This window comes from Martes martes, assembly GCF_963455335.1.
Source record: "Martes martes genome assembly, chromosome: 10".
Classification (NCBI taxonomy): domain Eukaryota; kingdom Metazoa; phylum Chordata; class Mammalia; order Carnivora; family Mustelidae; genus Martes; species Martes martes.
The window spans coordinates 11,292,344-11,309,194 of record NC_137898.1 but is presented as its reverse complement, the minus strand read 5'-3'; the positions used below and the strand labels follow the sequence as shown (position 1 = coordinate 11,309,194).

The 16,851-nt window shown below is 44.2% G+C and overlaps 1 protein-coding gene across 1 annotated transcript; it reads left to right on the top strand.

The window, feature by feature from the left end:
• Positions 1-9,432: 9,432 nt before the first annotated feature.
• On the top strand, positions 9,433-10,371 carry LOC308351805 (olfactory receptor 10V1-like; the record flags this gene model as incomplete). Its single annotated transcript, XM_080817739.1, has 1 exon — positions 9,433-10,371. The coding sequence occupies one exon, from the start codon at positions 9,433-9,435 to the stop codon at positions 10,369-10,371; it is 939 nt and encodes a 312-aa protein (XP_080673865.1).
• Between the last annotated feature and the right edge of the window lie 6,480 nt (positions 10,372-16,851).

Genomic DNA, 16,851 nt, shown 5'->3' with positions numbered 1-16,851 from the left:
GAGATACCAGCTTTACACCAGTTAGAATGACCAAAATCAACAAGACAAGAAACAACAAATGTTGGAGAGGATGCAGGGAAAGGGGAACTCTCTTACACTGTTGGTGGGAATGCAGATTGGTGCAGCCACTTTGGAAAACAGTGTGGGGATTCCTTAAGAAATTAAAAATAGAGCTATCCTATGATCCTGCAATTGCACTACTGGGTATTTACCCCAAGGTTACAGATGTAGTGAACAGAAGGGCCATCTGTACCCCTATGTTCATAGCAGCAATGGCCACAGTTGCCAAACTATGGAAAGAACCAAGATGCCCTTCAATGGACAAATGGATAAAGAAGATATGATCCATTTATACAATGGAGTATTATGCCTCCATCAGAAAGGATGAATACCCAACTTTTGTATCAACATGGATGGGACTGGAGGAGATTATGCTGAGTGAAATAAGTCAAGCAGAGAAAGTCAATTATCATATGGTTTCACTTATTTGTAGAGTGTAAAGAATAACTGAAGAGGACATTGGGTGAAGGAGAGGAGAAGTGAGTTGGGGGAAATCAGAGGGGGAGATGAAGCATGAGAGACTGTGGACTGTGAGAAACAAACTGAGGGTTTTGGAGGGGGGGTGTTGGGAGGGCCTGGTGGTGGATATTAAGGGGGGCATGTATTGCATGGAGCACTGGGTGTGGTACATAAACAATGAATCTTGGAACACTGAAAAAATAAAATAAAATTTTAAAAAAATAAGAAAAATAGGCAAAAGAAATGGAAAGAGAGAGAGGAATGGAATTGACAGAAATCATGAATAAACTACTGCCACATTGCCTGCTGTGTCACTCAGAGACATCTGTGGCTCTGGCTATAGTGGTAAGAGGTCTGGACTCCAAAGAAATGGAGTCCCAACTCACGTATGGCAGCTACTCTGCTGCATTGCATTCTGGGGCTTTCCACAAGGCAATGAAACTGTGAGCGCAGCCACCTGAGGGCCCCCACCGCCCATCGGTATCTTGTGAGCTGCAGCTTGCCCCTTCGGCTCTAGACAACAGAACAGTTCTGTTGGCCCTTCTCTGAGTGGACACCTGACCACTTCTTTCTGAAACATGTTTCAGTTTGGTGTATATACCGTGAGACTTTAAAATGGCTGGTGATTGTGTTTCAGGAATCGCTTTGCATTTGTCTTTCTAGGTTGCTTTGACAGCCTCCTGCCAAGTTCTCTCTCTCTCCCACACACATACCCAAATCCCTGCAGGCCTTCATTTTGACCACGTTCACAGAGTCTTCAGAGTTACTGGTTCTCGAAAGGAAAGTTTTAGGTGACACATAAATGAGTATTTAAACATTTGTTTGTATTTACTGAAAAATGAGAGATTACCAAGTAGAACCCATGTAATATACATTGATATGTAACAAAAGTAAGTTGAATTTAAGTCAAGGAAAACATTAAATAGTTCATACCAGTAACTCAGATAAAACATAAATCATGAAGACTATTCATTAATGCCTGAAGTTTGGGAAATGTTTTTCCTACATTTTATCAAAGCCTTAACCAGGATCACTATAAACTGTTGTTGTAAAACAATTTAAGGGCACCTGGGTGGCTCAGTTGGCTAAGCAACTGACTCTGGGTTTCAGCTCTGGTCATGATCTTGGGGTTGTGCAACATACCACGCCATGCAATGCAATATCTCATTGAATTAGTTCCTCCCATTGTGCACCTATGTGGTAGGGATGGAATGACAAGTAATATAATAAACACAATATAGAGCGATAGATGCTACATGACAGAAAACAAAGATAGATGCTATATGACAAAAATATGACAAAGCCATCACAGAGCATGAAGCAGGGAGTGATTTTTCCTTTTTTGGAGGAGGGAAAGGGAAGGGGTGTATATCAGAATATGGCTTCATTTAACACTTGGCTGAGTTCTGAAGGATTCCTAGAATTTGTCTAGGTGCCCAACGTTAATCTCTACTTGGATAAATTAAAACTGTTTATCTTTTACGCTCTCTCAAACTTGGAGAGTAAAAATTAAGCAATACTTAGACTATAGCTAAGTCTAGTAGCAATTAAACCAATTTAGAATATCAAGTCTCCAAACAATTCCTATTTGTGTTCAAACATTGACCTACAGGGGATGGTCAAGTTAAAAGTGAAGTTAGCCTCTTGGGGCTTTATTGAACCAAAGCTGGCAGGGAATTCCCCAGAAATAAGATGAGAAGAACTGAGAGCTAAGAGAGAGCCCAGAATTCTGTCTCTGCAAGACCCAAAGTCCCATGTTTTCCCCTTGGGAAGACACAGCAGGGAAGGATTAACAGTGTCTGGATATGTGCTCCCCTCAGTGCCCGGTGGTTACTCAGCATGTCGGTCTCCACAATTCCCAAGATCATTGAGAAGACGATTCCACTGTGGGCTTCACTCAGCTTCAGGGAAGGATGTGTTTGCCAGGTTCTCTAGGCAGAAGGTAAGGAGAGCACAGGGAAGACCAGGCTGATTGAGTTGTTGTGTGGTCTAGACCCTGGGGAATGGACCAATGAACCCTACCGAATTTGGGATTCCCCGATCCCCTGAGGGGCTTCCTGGGGTGGAATTACAAATGAGTTGGAATATTTGTGCCATCTCCTGGAGCAAATGAAGTGACATAGTTTATGCCAAATATTCTAACAACAAGCCAATCTTCAAAACAGACAGCCCCCTGCTGAGGGTGAGCGAGTAAGTCTGCCTCTCTCTCGAAGTGTGACCAATTTCCTAGGCTAACCGAGAGCGGTGAGAGAGTGTTATCCGCCCTCCTTGTAGGAGGGGTACATGCTTCATTGGGACACCCAGAAAACATAGTGTAATCTACTCAGTTTCTGAGTTACATGCTCAATGCCTAGTTGGTAGTAGATGCTCAGTAAATACTTATTGAATAAGTGAATGCAGAACAGTCCTGTTAATTATACCCTATGAGGGAAGAAGGTAGAGGAGTATGCCAAGGTTCCTTCCTTCTCGCCAAGGAAGAGGAAGAGATCTTTCTTTGAGTGTTTACCAAGTCTTTGGAAGCAGTACTGGTACCACAAAAGAGACTCATTGAAGAAGATGCAGCATTATTGAGGGTTTATATTTCCCAGGTAAGAAGAGAGTTGGAATTCCCTGATCCAATGTTCAAGGAGCAAGGGATTATGCATCAGCAAAGGCAGAAGCAAACAGACAATGAAAGAGAACATTTAACTACCACCAAGCTCACAGGGTTGTCATTTTTATACCATTGAGAGGAACCCAGAGAAGGAGCAAACTTGGGAATGGAGAATGGAGAGATTTCTCATTCACTTGTCAATATCTTGGATGAAGACACAAAAGGCAAGAATAATTTTTTATTCATATATTTACTACAGTTTGAATACTCCTAAAAATAGAGTGCCTTGCAATAAAACCCTAGCTACAGCAAGATCAAAATTCACTTGTGCAGTATAAAGGCAAGAACGAAACAGAAACAGAGTTACTGGAGTTGAGGAATGATAAGCAGTTGAATATAAAATTTAGTTTTGGGCTTCCTTGCAGCTAAGGCAAAAATGGATTAATAGTCAAGTAGGATTACATAGATGTGTTCATTAGAGAGAAATGTGTGTGTCTGGGCAAGGGCGTGGGGAATGTGTTGTGGATTCAGGTGAGCCTAAGGAATGAGAATTAGAATTCCTTATCTAAGGAACGTTGAACATCTCTCTGTAATCAGTGTGATTGTGTTTTGCAGTGGAATTTGCTGTCGTTTTTAAGACATTCCACACAGAGAACCTTTCTTTAAAACTGGGTGTTTTATGCAACTGATGATTCATTGAACACTACATCAAAAACTAATGATGTACTATATGGTGGCTAACCGAATGTGATTAAAAAAAACTTCTGGGGCGCCTGGGTGGCTCAGTGGGTTAAACCCTCTGCCTTCGGCCCAGGTCATGATCTCAGGGTCCTGGGATCAAGCCCTGCGGCGGGCTCTCTGCTCAGCAGGCAGCCTGCTTCCTCCTCTCTCTCTGCCTGCCTCTATGCCTACTTGTGATCTCTGTCTGTCAAATAAATAAATAAATAAATAAATCTTAAAAAAAAACTTCTTTGAAAACATATTGATGTTCTGAAGAAAATTTTGAGGGATATTGGGGTTATTATGCTTGAGGGATGTGGGTTCCACATCTGATCTAATATAGCTATAACTGGGCATTAGACCAGGTATAGCTTTGAGAAACATGTTCGTTAAATTCGTAGATGACAATGGGAGAGGAATCAATTGCTTGTTGGAGCAAAGAATTGCAATTTTCCGTAAGCTCTTGATGGGCTGGAAGAATGAACTAACTCAAAAGGATTGGCTTTAAGAAGAAATGAGGATGGGGCGCCTGGATGGCTCAGTTAGTTGAACGTCTGACTCTGGGTTTCGGCTAGTGTTGTGGTCTCCAGGGTTGTGAGACGGAGCCCCGAGTCAGGCTTCGTGCTAAGCAGGGTGTCTGCTGGAGATTCTGTTTCTCTGCTCCTCCCCCAACTCCTGCTCTCCCTATCTCTCATTAGAGTAGATAAATAAAGTCTTTAAAAAAAAAAAAGAGATGAGGATAAAGAAAAATAAAGAAGGGAAGGAAAGAAGGGAGGATAAGGAAGGAAGGAACACAACGATAAACTTAGCCCAAGTCAAGAGTGTGATATGCCTGGGAATTAACAAACATAAAAATAAATATCTAGATTTAGCGCCATCTTGGTCTGCCTCATTGGCAAGTGTGCAGACCCCATGGCCGTATCTGGATGTTAATCCTGGTTCTGACAATGACTGGTTGTATAACTAGGGGTGTGTCATATCTCTTCAGTTTCATTGCTTCTCGAATGAGAATTCTAAAAATCAATAACATTTTTATAACTAAAAAAAAATAATAAACCCACATTTTTTGGAAGAAAAATTGAAAAGTGGAGAAAGCATGAAGAAAACGTAATCCCTCATTTCTCCCAAAAACACTATGAAGAGTTTCCTGTGGCCCTTTCTGCCGGCAACAGAACTGGTTGGTGCCAGGCATGCAGTTTACTTCTTTGTTTTCTTCATTTAACGTCATATTGTAAACATCTTCTTACTTTATTAAGCCTCTTAATTATAACAATTTTAAGGGAAATGTAATTATTTTGTCACATGGATATACTCTAAGTGACTGAAATATTACTTTCTATTAAGCATTTGTTTTGGTTCCTTATAAGAAATTATTAAGGCATACTATACACATCTTTGTGCATTATACCCTAAGGAATGCCTTGCAATAAAACCCTAGCTACAGTAAGATCAAAATTCACTTGTGCCATATAAAGGCAAGAACGAAACAGAAACAGAGTTATGAAACAGAATATGAAGCATGGCTCCATATTCTGGGCTATTTCCTTAGGGTAGATCCTCTAATGATGAGAGTACTGATTCAGTGCATTTGACATTTTTTTTTTTTTGGGTGGGGGGTGGTAGGGGCCGAAGAAGAGGGGAGAGAGAACCTTAAGCAGGCTCCATGCCCAGCACAGTGCCCAATGGAGGTGGGGGGGCTCAATCTCACAACCCTGAGGTCATGACTTAAGCTAAAATTAAGAGTCAGTGCTTAACCGACTGAGCCACCCAGAGGCCCCAATGCATGTGACATCTTAAATCATTTCTTGAAAACTGCTGATTATCTTTGGGGTGACTGGGTGGCTCAGTCAGTTGGGCTGCCAGTTCTCAATTTTGGCTCAGGTCATGATCTCTGAATCCGGGAATTGAGCCCCTTTTCAGGCTCTGTGTTCAGTGAGGACGCGGCTTGAAGATTCTCTCTCTCCCTTTGCAGCACCATGCCCCCCCCCACCATTCTCTCTCTCTAAAATAAATAAATAGATCTTTTTTTTTTAAAAAAAAAAGAAAGAAAAACAGATGATTATCTCTCCAGAAAGGATATGCTTAGTATCAGAGTGCTAAAATGAAGATTACTATTTCTACTTCAAAAGTATTCAGTATCAGTTGCTGGCATTGATAGGGCCTCAGTAAATCTCTAGTATTCATGTCAATACGGAATTACATTGTGCCTGGCACTGTGCTAGCTCCTGGGCATTAGTGAAGAATGGGACCCAATCACCCCTGCCCTCATGGAGCTTTGAGTCCATGGAGGGGACAGAAATGCACAAGTGAACACAGAAGCAAACACATTGTTCAGGAATGGTGAAATCCCTGGTTATAGATAATAGTACTTTTCCTATAACTGTTTGCCCCCTTAGTGTTTAATTCATGGAGATCAAATATTTGGGGTAGAGGATGTGCCAACCATCCTCACTCTACAGAGAGAGAGAGGCAGGCAGATATGTGCTCCTAATGTTGCTCCCAGAAAAGGCTCTAAAAATTTCAAGGAACAATATTTTCAGAAACTGATGGACTTTTCCCTACCATGATTCCAGCCATCTTCTAGCCCTCCCTCCCTACATAAGGCTGTGCCAAACTGATGACCGAGTGGGGGCAGACGCATTTAGGAAGGGAAAACACTTTACTTGCAAAACATGCAGGGCACCAGACTTCGAAAAGACTGGCTTGTCAGATGAAAAAACCCAGCAAATATTCAAAGGATAAAGCCACAAATCAGCAAGAATACTAAGGTTGTATTATTCTGTTTATGGTGGAAAATAGCATTCTTACATGATCATCATATTTTCAAAGGTCATGACACATCTTCAGACATCAGCATAGCAAAAATAATAAAAATGCATTCTTTGGGGCATCCTTAAACCAGTCAGGGTGATCTCACTTTAGTTTAGCCCAGGTTACTATGTGGTCCCCTCCCCCTTCTTACTGTGGTATCATGAATTGCTTAATCATTGGAAGAAAGGCAAAGTGTCAGTTTTTGTTTCTGCAAGAGATGTAGTATGGTGTGTGTGTGTGTGTGTGTGTGTGTGTGTGTGTGTGTGTTGGGGGGAGGGTAAATAGCCTAGTGTTTTTTTTTTTTTAAGATTTTTAAAAAATTTATTTATTTGACAGAGATCACAAGTAGGCAGAGAGGCAGGTGCAGAAAGCAGAAGCAGGCTGTCTGCTGAGCAGAGAGCCTGACGTGGGGCTCAATCCCAGGACCCTGGGATCATGACCTGAGCCGAAGGCAGAGACTTTAACCCACAGAGCCACCCAGGCGCCCTATCCTAGTGTTTTTTGATGCTACTCTTCATTCTCCTGCCAGTACCTCTCATTGGCCAAATTCAACCAGAAACCACAAGATGAGGGAGACTGGCTAATGCAATCCTTAGTGACTAGCCTCGGTGGGGCAGAGCAGGGTGGAGAGTGGATCAGGAAGCCGGCCTAGAATAACCAACAAAATTATTAAGAGAAAGAGTGGTCTCTGGAAGTGACAGAAATGGAAAAGGGAAAAAAGATGGAAAAGTGTCTAGAGAGGTAGGAGAGAGTCTGGGTAGAGTAGCATTCCAGAGGCTACGGGTGGGGAATTTCAAGGAGTAGGGAGTATCTGACAGCTTCAAATGCAATGCTGATCAAGTCAAAAGTAGCTGTTGGATTCAATGATTTGGAAGTCATTGGTGACGGTCATTAGAGTGGTTTCAAGGAGTAAGATGGAAACTGGATTGCCTGTACTAAAGAAGGAGTAGGGAATGGTCATAATGGGCAGGAGATAGGGAGGCATCAGAGGGTGATGTAAGATTGAGGGAATGTGTTATGGATATGCTATAGGTCCTATCTTCTAGGTCCAGTGCTAGCGAGGGTGATGAAGGGCTGCCTCCAAGTAGCTTTTGTTATGTCTTTCTGCGAAACTGGAGGCTGGGTCATCCACTATTAGTGAGGAAGGAGGTAGCAGAGGGAAGACTTGAAGAGACCAGGGAAGTTTGCACTAGTCTTGGTAGGGACCAGAAGGAGGAGCTCTTTAGAGGACTGGGGACAATGCTGGGGTTGGTAATGTCCCTTTGTTGTGGCCCCATTCAGCAGGATTTTGCAATCTTTAGTTCTGTTCAGCCTGGAATAGGTATGTCGGATATTACAGAAGACAATTGGGTTGACAAAAAGTCAAGGAGCCAAGGATAATGGCAGTATTGACAAAAGACTAATGGAAGAGATAAACCACAGGTCTTGGTTGGGTGGGAAGGGAAGGCCTATTTGGAGGAACCAGAAGCATCAAGTTGGTCTTGAAGAGGTGGAAGAAATGAAATATTAATGATTATTGCTAACGATCATGGAGCGCTTACTAGGGGCCAGACACGTTTACTTCTCAAAACAATCTTTGGAGTTTTGCCCTATTGTTATATTTATAGATAGAGAAATTGAAGCAGAAAGCTTCAATGAGTTGCTCTAGGTCATACTCTTGGTCAGTGGCAGATCAGGGATTAGAACCTAGATGGTCTAATCCCAGAGTAGGTTCTAATCCCAGAAGCTGTGCTCTTGAGAACCAGGGGAGGAATTAGAGAGCAGAGAGATTTGTGGTCTGGGTATGGTATTCTATGACTTAAGATTTCAGTGTGATGCCAACAGATACTTACACACCTACGTTCATGACAGCATTATTCACAAGAGACAAGAGGTGGAAACAAACTAAGTGTCCATGAACAGATGAATGGATAAACAAAATGTGGTATATACACACAATAGAATACTATTCGGCCATAAAACATAAAGGAAATTTGATATGTGCTAGCACATGGATAGACTTGAAAACATTATGGTTAGTGAAATAAACCAGATACAGAAGGACAAATATTGTATGATTCTACTTGTGTGAAGGTACCTAGAATAGGTAAACTCAGAGAGAGAGAGAGAAATTGGGATAGAGGTAAATAGAGGCTGGGAGGAGAACATATGATGAGTTATTGTTTAGTGGGTACACAGTCTTTGTTGGGGATGATAAAAAAGTTTTGGTTATGGGTAGAGGTGACAGTTACACAACATTGTGAATGTATTTAATGCCCTTGAATTGTACACTTAGACATGGCTAAACTTATGAATATTATGCAATGTATATTCTAATATAATAAAAAAGAAAAGGATTTCTGAGGTGAACTACTTCTGGGTGATTACAACAAAAAGTCTGATTTGGAAATGAGTTGCAGAATTTATTTATTTACTTATGTATTTATTTTAAAGATTTATTTATTTGAGAAAGAGAGCGAGAACGCACAAGTGGGAGGGGCAGAGGGAGAGGGAGAGAGAATCTCAAGCAGACTGCACTGAACATGAAGTCTGACACAGACCCCATCTCAGGACCGTGAGATCCGACCTGAGCTGAAACCAAGAGTCAGATGCTTAACCGACCGTGAGCACCACCCAGGTGCCCCAATTGTGGAGTTTAGCCTGGAGAAAAAGACGGTTGGGGTTGGGGAGCTCAAGAAAGGGAGAAGCCAAGAGTTGAATGGGTCACCCAGCAGGAGTTTTGTGTCCTGACGTTAATCTATCCTCAGGGGGCATCAGGTTACCATCAACAGGCCCAACTCATTGAATACATGGAGAGTGCAAATCAAACTGGGATGATTCACTTCCACTTCCACCCCTTCTCCAAACTGCCTGAGGTGCAGATGCTGATTTTCGTGGCCTTCCTGATCATGTACTTGGTCAGCATCAGCGGCAATGTCTCCATTTCTCTCATCATCTGGATTAATCGTTCTCTGCACACCCCCATGTACTTTTTCCTGGCCAACTTGGCAATTCTGGAGATCTTCTACTCTTCCACCATTGCCCCTCTGACTCTGGCCAGTATCCTGTCCACGGAGAGAGCCCTCATCTCCCTGCCTGGCTGTGGCACCCAGATGTTCTTCTTCATCTTCCTGGGCAGCACTGACTGCATTTTACTAGCTGTCATGGCCTATGACAGGTTTGTGGCCATCTGTCACCCTTTGCATTACACCCTCATGATGAGCTGGCGCTTGTGTGTCCAGCTGGCCCTGGGGTCTCTGGTGCTGGGTTTCATCTTGGCCATGCAGCTGACTGTGCTCATCTTCCAACTCCCCTTCTGCAGCAGCAAAGAAATCAGCCTATTCTACTGTGATGTCCTCCCTGTCATGAGACTGGCCTGTGCAGATACCTGGGTCCATGAGGTCACGCTGTTTGTGGTCAGTGTCACCGTCCTCACCATCCCTTTCCTACTTATCACTCTCTCCTACGTCTTCATCGTGGCCGCCATCCTGAAGATCCGCTCGGCAGAGGGGAGGCACAAGGCCTTCTCCACCTGCTCCTCTCACCTGACTGTGGTCCTGCTCCAGTACGGATGTGGGAGCCTCATCTACCTTTGCCCCAGCTCCAGCTACTCTCCAGAGAGGGGCCAGGTAGTGTCTGTGGTTTACACATTCATCACCCCTGTGCTGAACCCCTTGATCTACAGCATGAGAAACAGAGAGCTTAAGGATGCTTTGAAGAGAACAATGATCAGGTTCCTGTTGTCCTAACTACAGTGAACACTCTGGATGTTCTTCTCCAACATTGCTGGGAAGAAACAAATGAGTGTTCTTTCTGGAAGATGAGGAGGTGGGAGCTAAGAGGTCACTGGATTTGTACTGTTACTTCTTCCTGGTTATATTATTTTTGAAAAGTCATTTTTCTTTTCTCAGCCTTGGATTCTTCATCTCTAAAATGGGGATGAAAATGCCCACCAGACTTAAACCTGGGGTAGTTGTGAGGACCCAATGTGAAAATACTTTGTGACTTTTAAAGGGAGATGACAACCGTGGATGTGGTCATTGCTTATCCTCATCATTACGTGTAGAGTCTAGGTTTAGTTCTCAGGTTCTTAGCAGGGTCATATGTACACGTGAGCAGGGGCAGAACCAAGAATGAGATGCACATCAAACCGAGACCATCACAACCACTCTACTGGTTCCTGTGGTGCAAATGCTGGGCTCCTACCTTCTCGAATTCTCTTTCATCCTAAATTCTTCTTCCTGGGAAAAGTGATGGGGAAAGAGCTGGAGTTTAAAAATTGTGGTTCTTTTTTCTTACCTTTATACCCAGAGCTAATCTGTCTCCATCTTAGTATCTGACTCTGCATTAGTTATTAGTCTGAGTCTAACTCACTCTCCCCAGGCCCACTGGGTATCCTCCCCTCATGTTCCTTCTGTCTCAGATACACACACACACACACACTCACAAGTCTCACATTTCTCTCTGTCCCTAGATGCTATGGTCTGAATATTTGTGTCCGCCCAACTCAGGTTCATCTGTTGAAATTCTAATCCCCAGTGGGATGATATCAGGAGGTGGGGTCTTTTGGAGGTAATTAGGTCATGAGGATGGAGACCTCATGAACGGGATTAGTGCCTTCATAAAAGAGACCCTACAGAGCTCGCTGGCCCCTTCCACCATGTGAGGGTACAAGAAGTCTGTGACCTGGAAGAGGTTCCTCACCCAACCCTGACCTCAGACTTCCAGCTTCCAAAACTGTGAGAAATACATTTCTGTTGTTTCCAAAGCCACCCCAACTATGGTACTTTGTAATGGCAGCCCAGTTGGACGAAGACATGAAGTGGACATAATTGGGAGGACTGCTTTTTTAATTGAGCCTCTCTGGGTCGGGGAGGGGTAATGTTGGTTCAAATCTGGATTCAGGTTGAGGAAAGCTCGTTCTGTGGAGATAAACACTGGCTGGACACCACGTAGGGAAAGGACTGTAGTGTGGCTGTGAGCGGGAGCGTAACTATTGTAGGATGATCCCTGTTTCAGGGTAATGGCATTGGAACATCAGAACATAGATAGTGTACTGTCTTTTTGTAGGGTGGGGGAAGTTCATTTATTTCTCTGCCCACTGATTAGTGAGTCATTTATTGGGGTGCTGGGCTGGCTCAGTCGGTGGAGTGTGCACCTCCTGAACTTAGGGTTGTGAGTTCAAGTCCCATGTTGGGTGTGGAGCTTACTTAAAAAAATAAAAATAAAAAAAAATTATGAGTGATTCATTCATCCAACGACATTTAAGAAGACAGTAAACAACTATTTATTGAACTCTGCTATGTACTATGTACCCACCTGTGGCAGGTGGGGCAAGATGTAGAGAGGTAAGAGGCAGCTCCTGCCTTGTAGGAAGTTAAGTCTGGTAGTGTTGAAGAACACCGACCATGATAGCCCAAGGGCAAGTGAAAGAATGCAGTGAGCTTCTGACGAGGGACAGAGAAAGGAATAAAGGCAAGTGTGTCTGGGGAGGTGGCGTTGGAGCTGACCATGCAGGTGTCCAGGTCTCTGTGTGCAAAGAGGAGCAGGATGGGCATTTCTTTCTTTTAAAAAGATTTTATTTATTTATCTGAAAAAGAGAGAGAGAGAAAGCGAGAGAGTGCATGTGCGGGGGGTGTGGAGGTCAGGAGGGTGTGGGGGGGGCAGGGACAAGCAGACTCAGCTAAGCCTGACTTGGGGCTCAATCTCATGACCCTTAACGGACTGAGCCACCCAGGCGCCCAGGAAGGGCATTCCTGAAGTGGGGGATTGTAAAGGCAGAAGAATGAGCTCTTTGTACCTCTGATTCCTATCTGAAAAAGTATAAAATGTTTGCTACATTTTTTCTTTTGTTTTTTTTTTTTTTTTCTGAAAATGTATCACAGGCTTAGAAGGCAGAAACCATGACCAGGATTCGTGTTACATGGAACTGAAATGTTCCCATCTTCCTTTGAAAGACAAGAAGTGGGAGGCACCTGGGTGGTTCAGTCAGTTAAGCATCTGCCTTCAGCTGGGGTCTTGATCCTGGAGTCCTGGGATCTAGTCCCACATCGGGCTCCCTGCTCAGTGGGGAATCAGCTTCTCCCTCTGCCTGCTGCTCCCCCTGTTTGTGCTCTCTCTCTCTCTCCATCAAATGAATAAATAAAACCTAAAAAAAAGAAAAGAAAAAACAAAAAGACAAGAACTGGAAAGTATCTTCTTTGGCTCACTTATGGATACTTTGGGCCTCTCCCGTGTTCTAGTGCAATATTTCACTAGGTCGGTGTTTTCTGCAGGACACGAGTCTTGTTGAATAATTTGTGTTCGGGAGAAATAAACTTTCTGTGGTCAAACAGGTGTGAAGAGCACTGTGTTGATCAGACCCCAACCAGTGGTCTCCTACAGGTTCACTCAGTGCCTATAATGTGCAAATATGTGGTCAGACTCTAGGATGCGGGGTGCATTTCTCTTATGTTTTCTGAACTCTGTCCCCACTAAACTCTTCTATTCCTTACCCTGTTGAACCTGCTGAGGCTGACCGACTACTCAGAGGGTGGTTTTACTAGTGGCTGAAATAGTCCAGGCACTTCTCAATTCCCGGTGATCCTTGAGAAAAACAAGTGTAGTTATCATGGATTTGCAGGCTTCTTCTCAATGATTGCACAAGGGAATTAATGATTGCCCATTTATCATCACAAAAACCCAGGAGACAGACCCTATTGTTTTCTCTGCTTACAGATAAGGAAACTGAGACACAGGGAGTTTCAGTAGCATGTTCAAGGTCGCACAGCCGGGACAGCCAGAATGTGGGATTTTGGTGTGGATGGTGTGTGGTTTCAAAGCCCAGGGAACAAAACTACAACCTCTCTCAGCAAGCTCTCCCTGTACTATGGAAGCTTGGAGGGATCCCTTCATTTTTCTATACTTAATTTCATAATAAATGGGGGAAGTAATATCTACTCCATTCCTCCAAATTATTGTGACATCTTTGGGGGGCACAGAAAAGCTGTAAAAATACAATAAAAGATTCAGCATGGTTGGTTTAATATCCAAATGGAGGGGTGCCTGTGTTGGCAGAGCTGGTAGAGGACACAACTCTTGATCCCAGGGTTGTGAGTTCAAGCCCCACACTGGGCATAAAAACACAACATCCAAATGGAGAAATATATGACATGGCTATTTTTTTGGTTATAAACATTTTAAAGCCATAGTGATTCACTTGCCTTTCCCCTTTGCTCCACTGTGTTTATCTGTTCCTCTTGATAGGCGTTTTGAAGGCGTTGTAAGAAGCAAGAAGTTGTCTTCTGCAACTCAAAGTAACCATAAGCTCCTCTGGGTGAGGCTTCTTTTCTAGGCTCTTCAGGGGAGCACTTGGTGCTTTTAGGCTCTAGGGATTGAGGAATTTATATATTTATTTATGAGGAGTTTATATAAACAAAACAAGAAATGCATAAGGTTCAAATTATTTACAGTGTCAAGTTGAAGGCACAGGTGTATGGCATGTGGAGTTCTGTGCTAGGAAAACATCTGAACAACATGATATAAGACTTCTTTCTTTGTAAGGGGCACCTGGGTGGTTTAGTCAGTTAAGCATCCAACTCGATCTCAGCTCAGGTCTTGATCTCAGGGTTGTGAGTTCAAGTCCTGCAATGGGCTCCATGCAGGGCCTTTGGTCCACTGGAAAAAAAAAAAAAATCAGTTGACCAAAGATATATGGATTTATTTCTAAGGTCATGAACTCAAGCCCCATGTTGGGCTCCTACTTAAAAAAAAAAAAAAAAAAAGACGTTTGCAAATATTTTAAACTCAATTCTCCAAAACATGTGGCATTGCAATTGCATTTAGTTTTAAGGAGGATCATCTTTCTTCCTCAGGGAGAAGAGAGGAGGATCCAAAGGGAATGCATGAGAGTGTGTATGTGTGTGTGTGAGTGTGTTAGTAGCCAACCATTCTTCGGTTTATTCTCCAAATATTTGCATTCTACTTACTTCATAGTAGCCCTAGAAGGTGAATAATATTGGTTTGTTGCTCTTAAGCAGTTCATGGTCTAGCCAGGGAGACAGAGGGGTAAGCAGCTAGATACAAGACAACATAGGGTGGGCTTTCAAAAGAGGTCTGAACAAGTTCTACTGGGAGCAGGCAGGCAATGGGGGCCAAGGGGCTGCCTGAGCGAACAGAAGGGTTCCGGGCTTTTTGGTTTTTTTTAATGTAGTGTTCAATGATTCATTATTTGCATATAACACCCAGTGCTCATTACACGTGCCCTCCTTAATATCCATCACCCGGCTACCCCCTCCCCTAACGCTCTCTCCTCTGAAACCCTCAGATTGTTTCCCAGATTCCATAGTCTCTCACGGTTCTTCATCTCCCCCTTTGAGTTCCCCCCCTTAATGTCCGGAGGGTTTAGGTCTTAGAGGAGGAGCAGGGATCTGCCAGACGTGAAGTGGAAAAAGGGCAGAGGTAGGTGGGAAATCCTGGGCACATCTGGCTCAGAGAAGAGGTGGGCGTTAGGTGAGGCTGACGATGGGGTTGTGTGTGTCTTGGGGTGACAGGGCTTGGGGCCGGGCCAGAGGGGGCGAGGGCCTGAATGCCATTCTAAGAGTATGGACTCCCTCTTCTTTGTAATGAGAAGCCACTGAGGAGTTCCAATCAGAAGAGAGACGTAATGGAGCGTATCATGGGAAGACTCATTTATTAAATGTGGTAAATGTTAACGGAGTGGCTAGTATATTTCTGGCCCTACGCCTGGGTCTGGGTCCACGTCGGTGAAGAGGGGTGATGAAGCTGCTGTCCTCACAGAGTTTACAGAAGGCGTGTGAGGCAGACCAGTGGCATGTAGGGCAGCCCATGTAACTTGCAGGGAGGTAGGGGCTATGATGAAGTCCAGGGTGTCACATGGGCATGTCTGGGAGACACTTAAGTTAATCCTGGAGGGTGCAACATTTACTCTGAGGCCTGGAGAATGTATCAGGGTTGTTCAGGATGGATATGGGGGAGAAGCAAGCTGTAGGAAGGTGAATAGTGTAATTCTAGCATTAATGTGGGATTTGACCTCTCTACTGGGTAGCTAAGAGAGGGCTCCTGGCTTTCATTCTCCTGTGTAATCCTCTTCACCTCGAGTGTGGGCTGCAGCCCGCAAGTCGCTGCTAGTGAGCAGAATACAGCAAATGTGATGTCACAGCTGGCATTAGGTTCCAAATACACCTTGGCTTCCTTTTCTCTTTCTCGTTCATCTTCCCGCTCTGATGGAAACCAGCTGCCATGTTGTGAGCTGCTCTAGGGAGAGGCCTACATGGCCAGGAGACTGGAGGAAGCCTCCAGCCTATAGTTCTTGAGGAACCGAATCCTGGCCACCGCAGAGTGACCTTGGAAGAGAATCCCCCCCCCCCCAAGTTAAGCCAAGAGACTGTTGCCCCAGGCGATACCGCTCTCTGAGGTCTGTGAGAGATTGTGCGACAGAGCCACACAGCTCAGCTGCACGGGGATTCCCAAATCACAGAAGCCAGAGGATGATAAAGGTTTGTTGCTTCCAGCTGGTGGGTTCAAGGGCAATTTGTTATGCAGCAGTATGTAACCAATACAAATGCTAAGGGAGTTGAAAACCATGGGTCAGTAAGTTTATTCTCCATCCTTCCTGGGGTGGGGAAGAGTTGGGGAACAGAAAGGACCTTCCCCTTAAATTCTCTAGTTCCCCTTATCTCTACTCACCACCATACCTCAGGGTGCAGCAGCCAGAAAGTGGTCTCGCCGGTTCCGCAGCCGCCTCTCGAGGTCCAGATGGGGTAAGGCTCAGTCCTTTTGTCCAATGGGAAAAGAAGTAGGCTCAGAGGGAGGAGAGAGAAGGAAGTGGAGCTCCCAAATGCCAGGATCCTCTCTTTGGTTTGTTTGTGAAAGTGAAATTAAGTGTTGGCTGAATTATACAGAGCCAAAATGCACACTTGACCTGGACGAGGTTTGTTAAATGGGGAAACAGCCGCACCCAGACAGAGTGGGTGGGAAACCAAGTTCCATTGTGGGGCAGAAAAATAAAAATACTTGAGAGAGAAAGGGCTGCTAGCGAGTCTGGAACCTTAAGTCCCTGTCCACTACCTGGAGACCCCAGAGTCCACTTGGGCTCAATATCAGAGTCTTTTTCACCAGCCCCCAGACTCCCCTTCCCCAGGTCCCATATCCCAGTGAACTTGACTTTTTCCAGGTCCTTGTACACAACTAGCAGGTGGAATCCATACTTGTGCCTGGCAGGGAAGAGC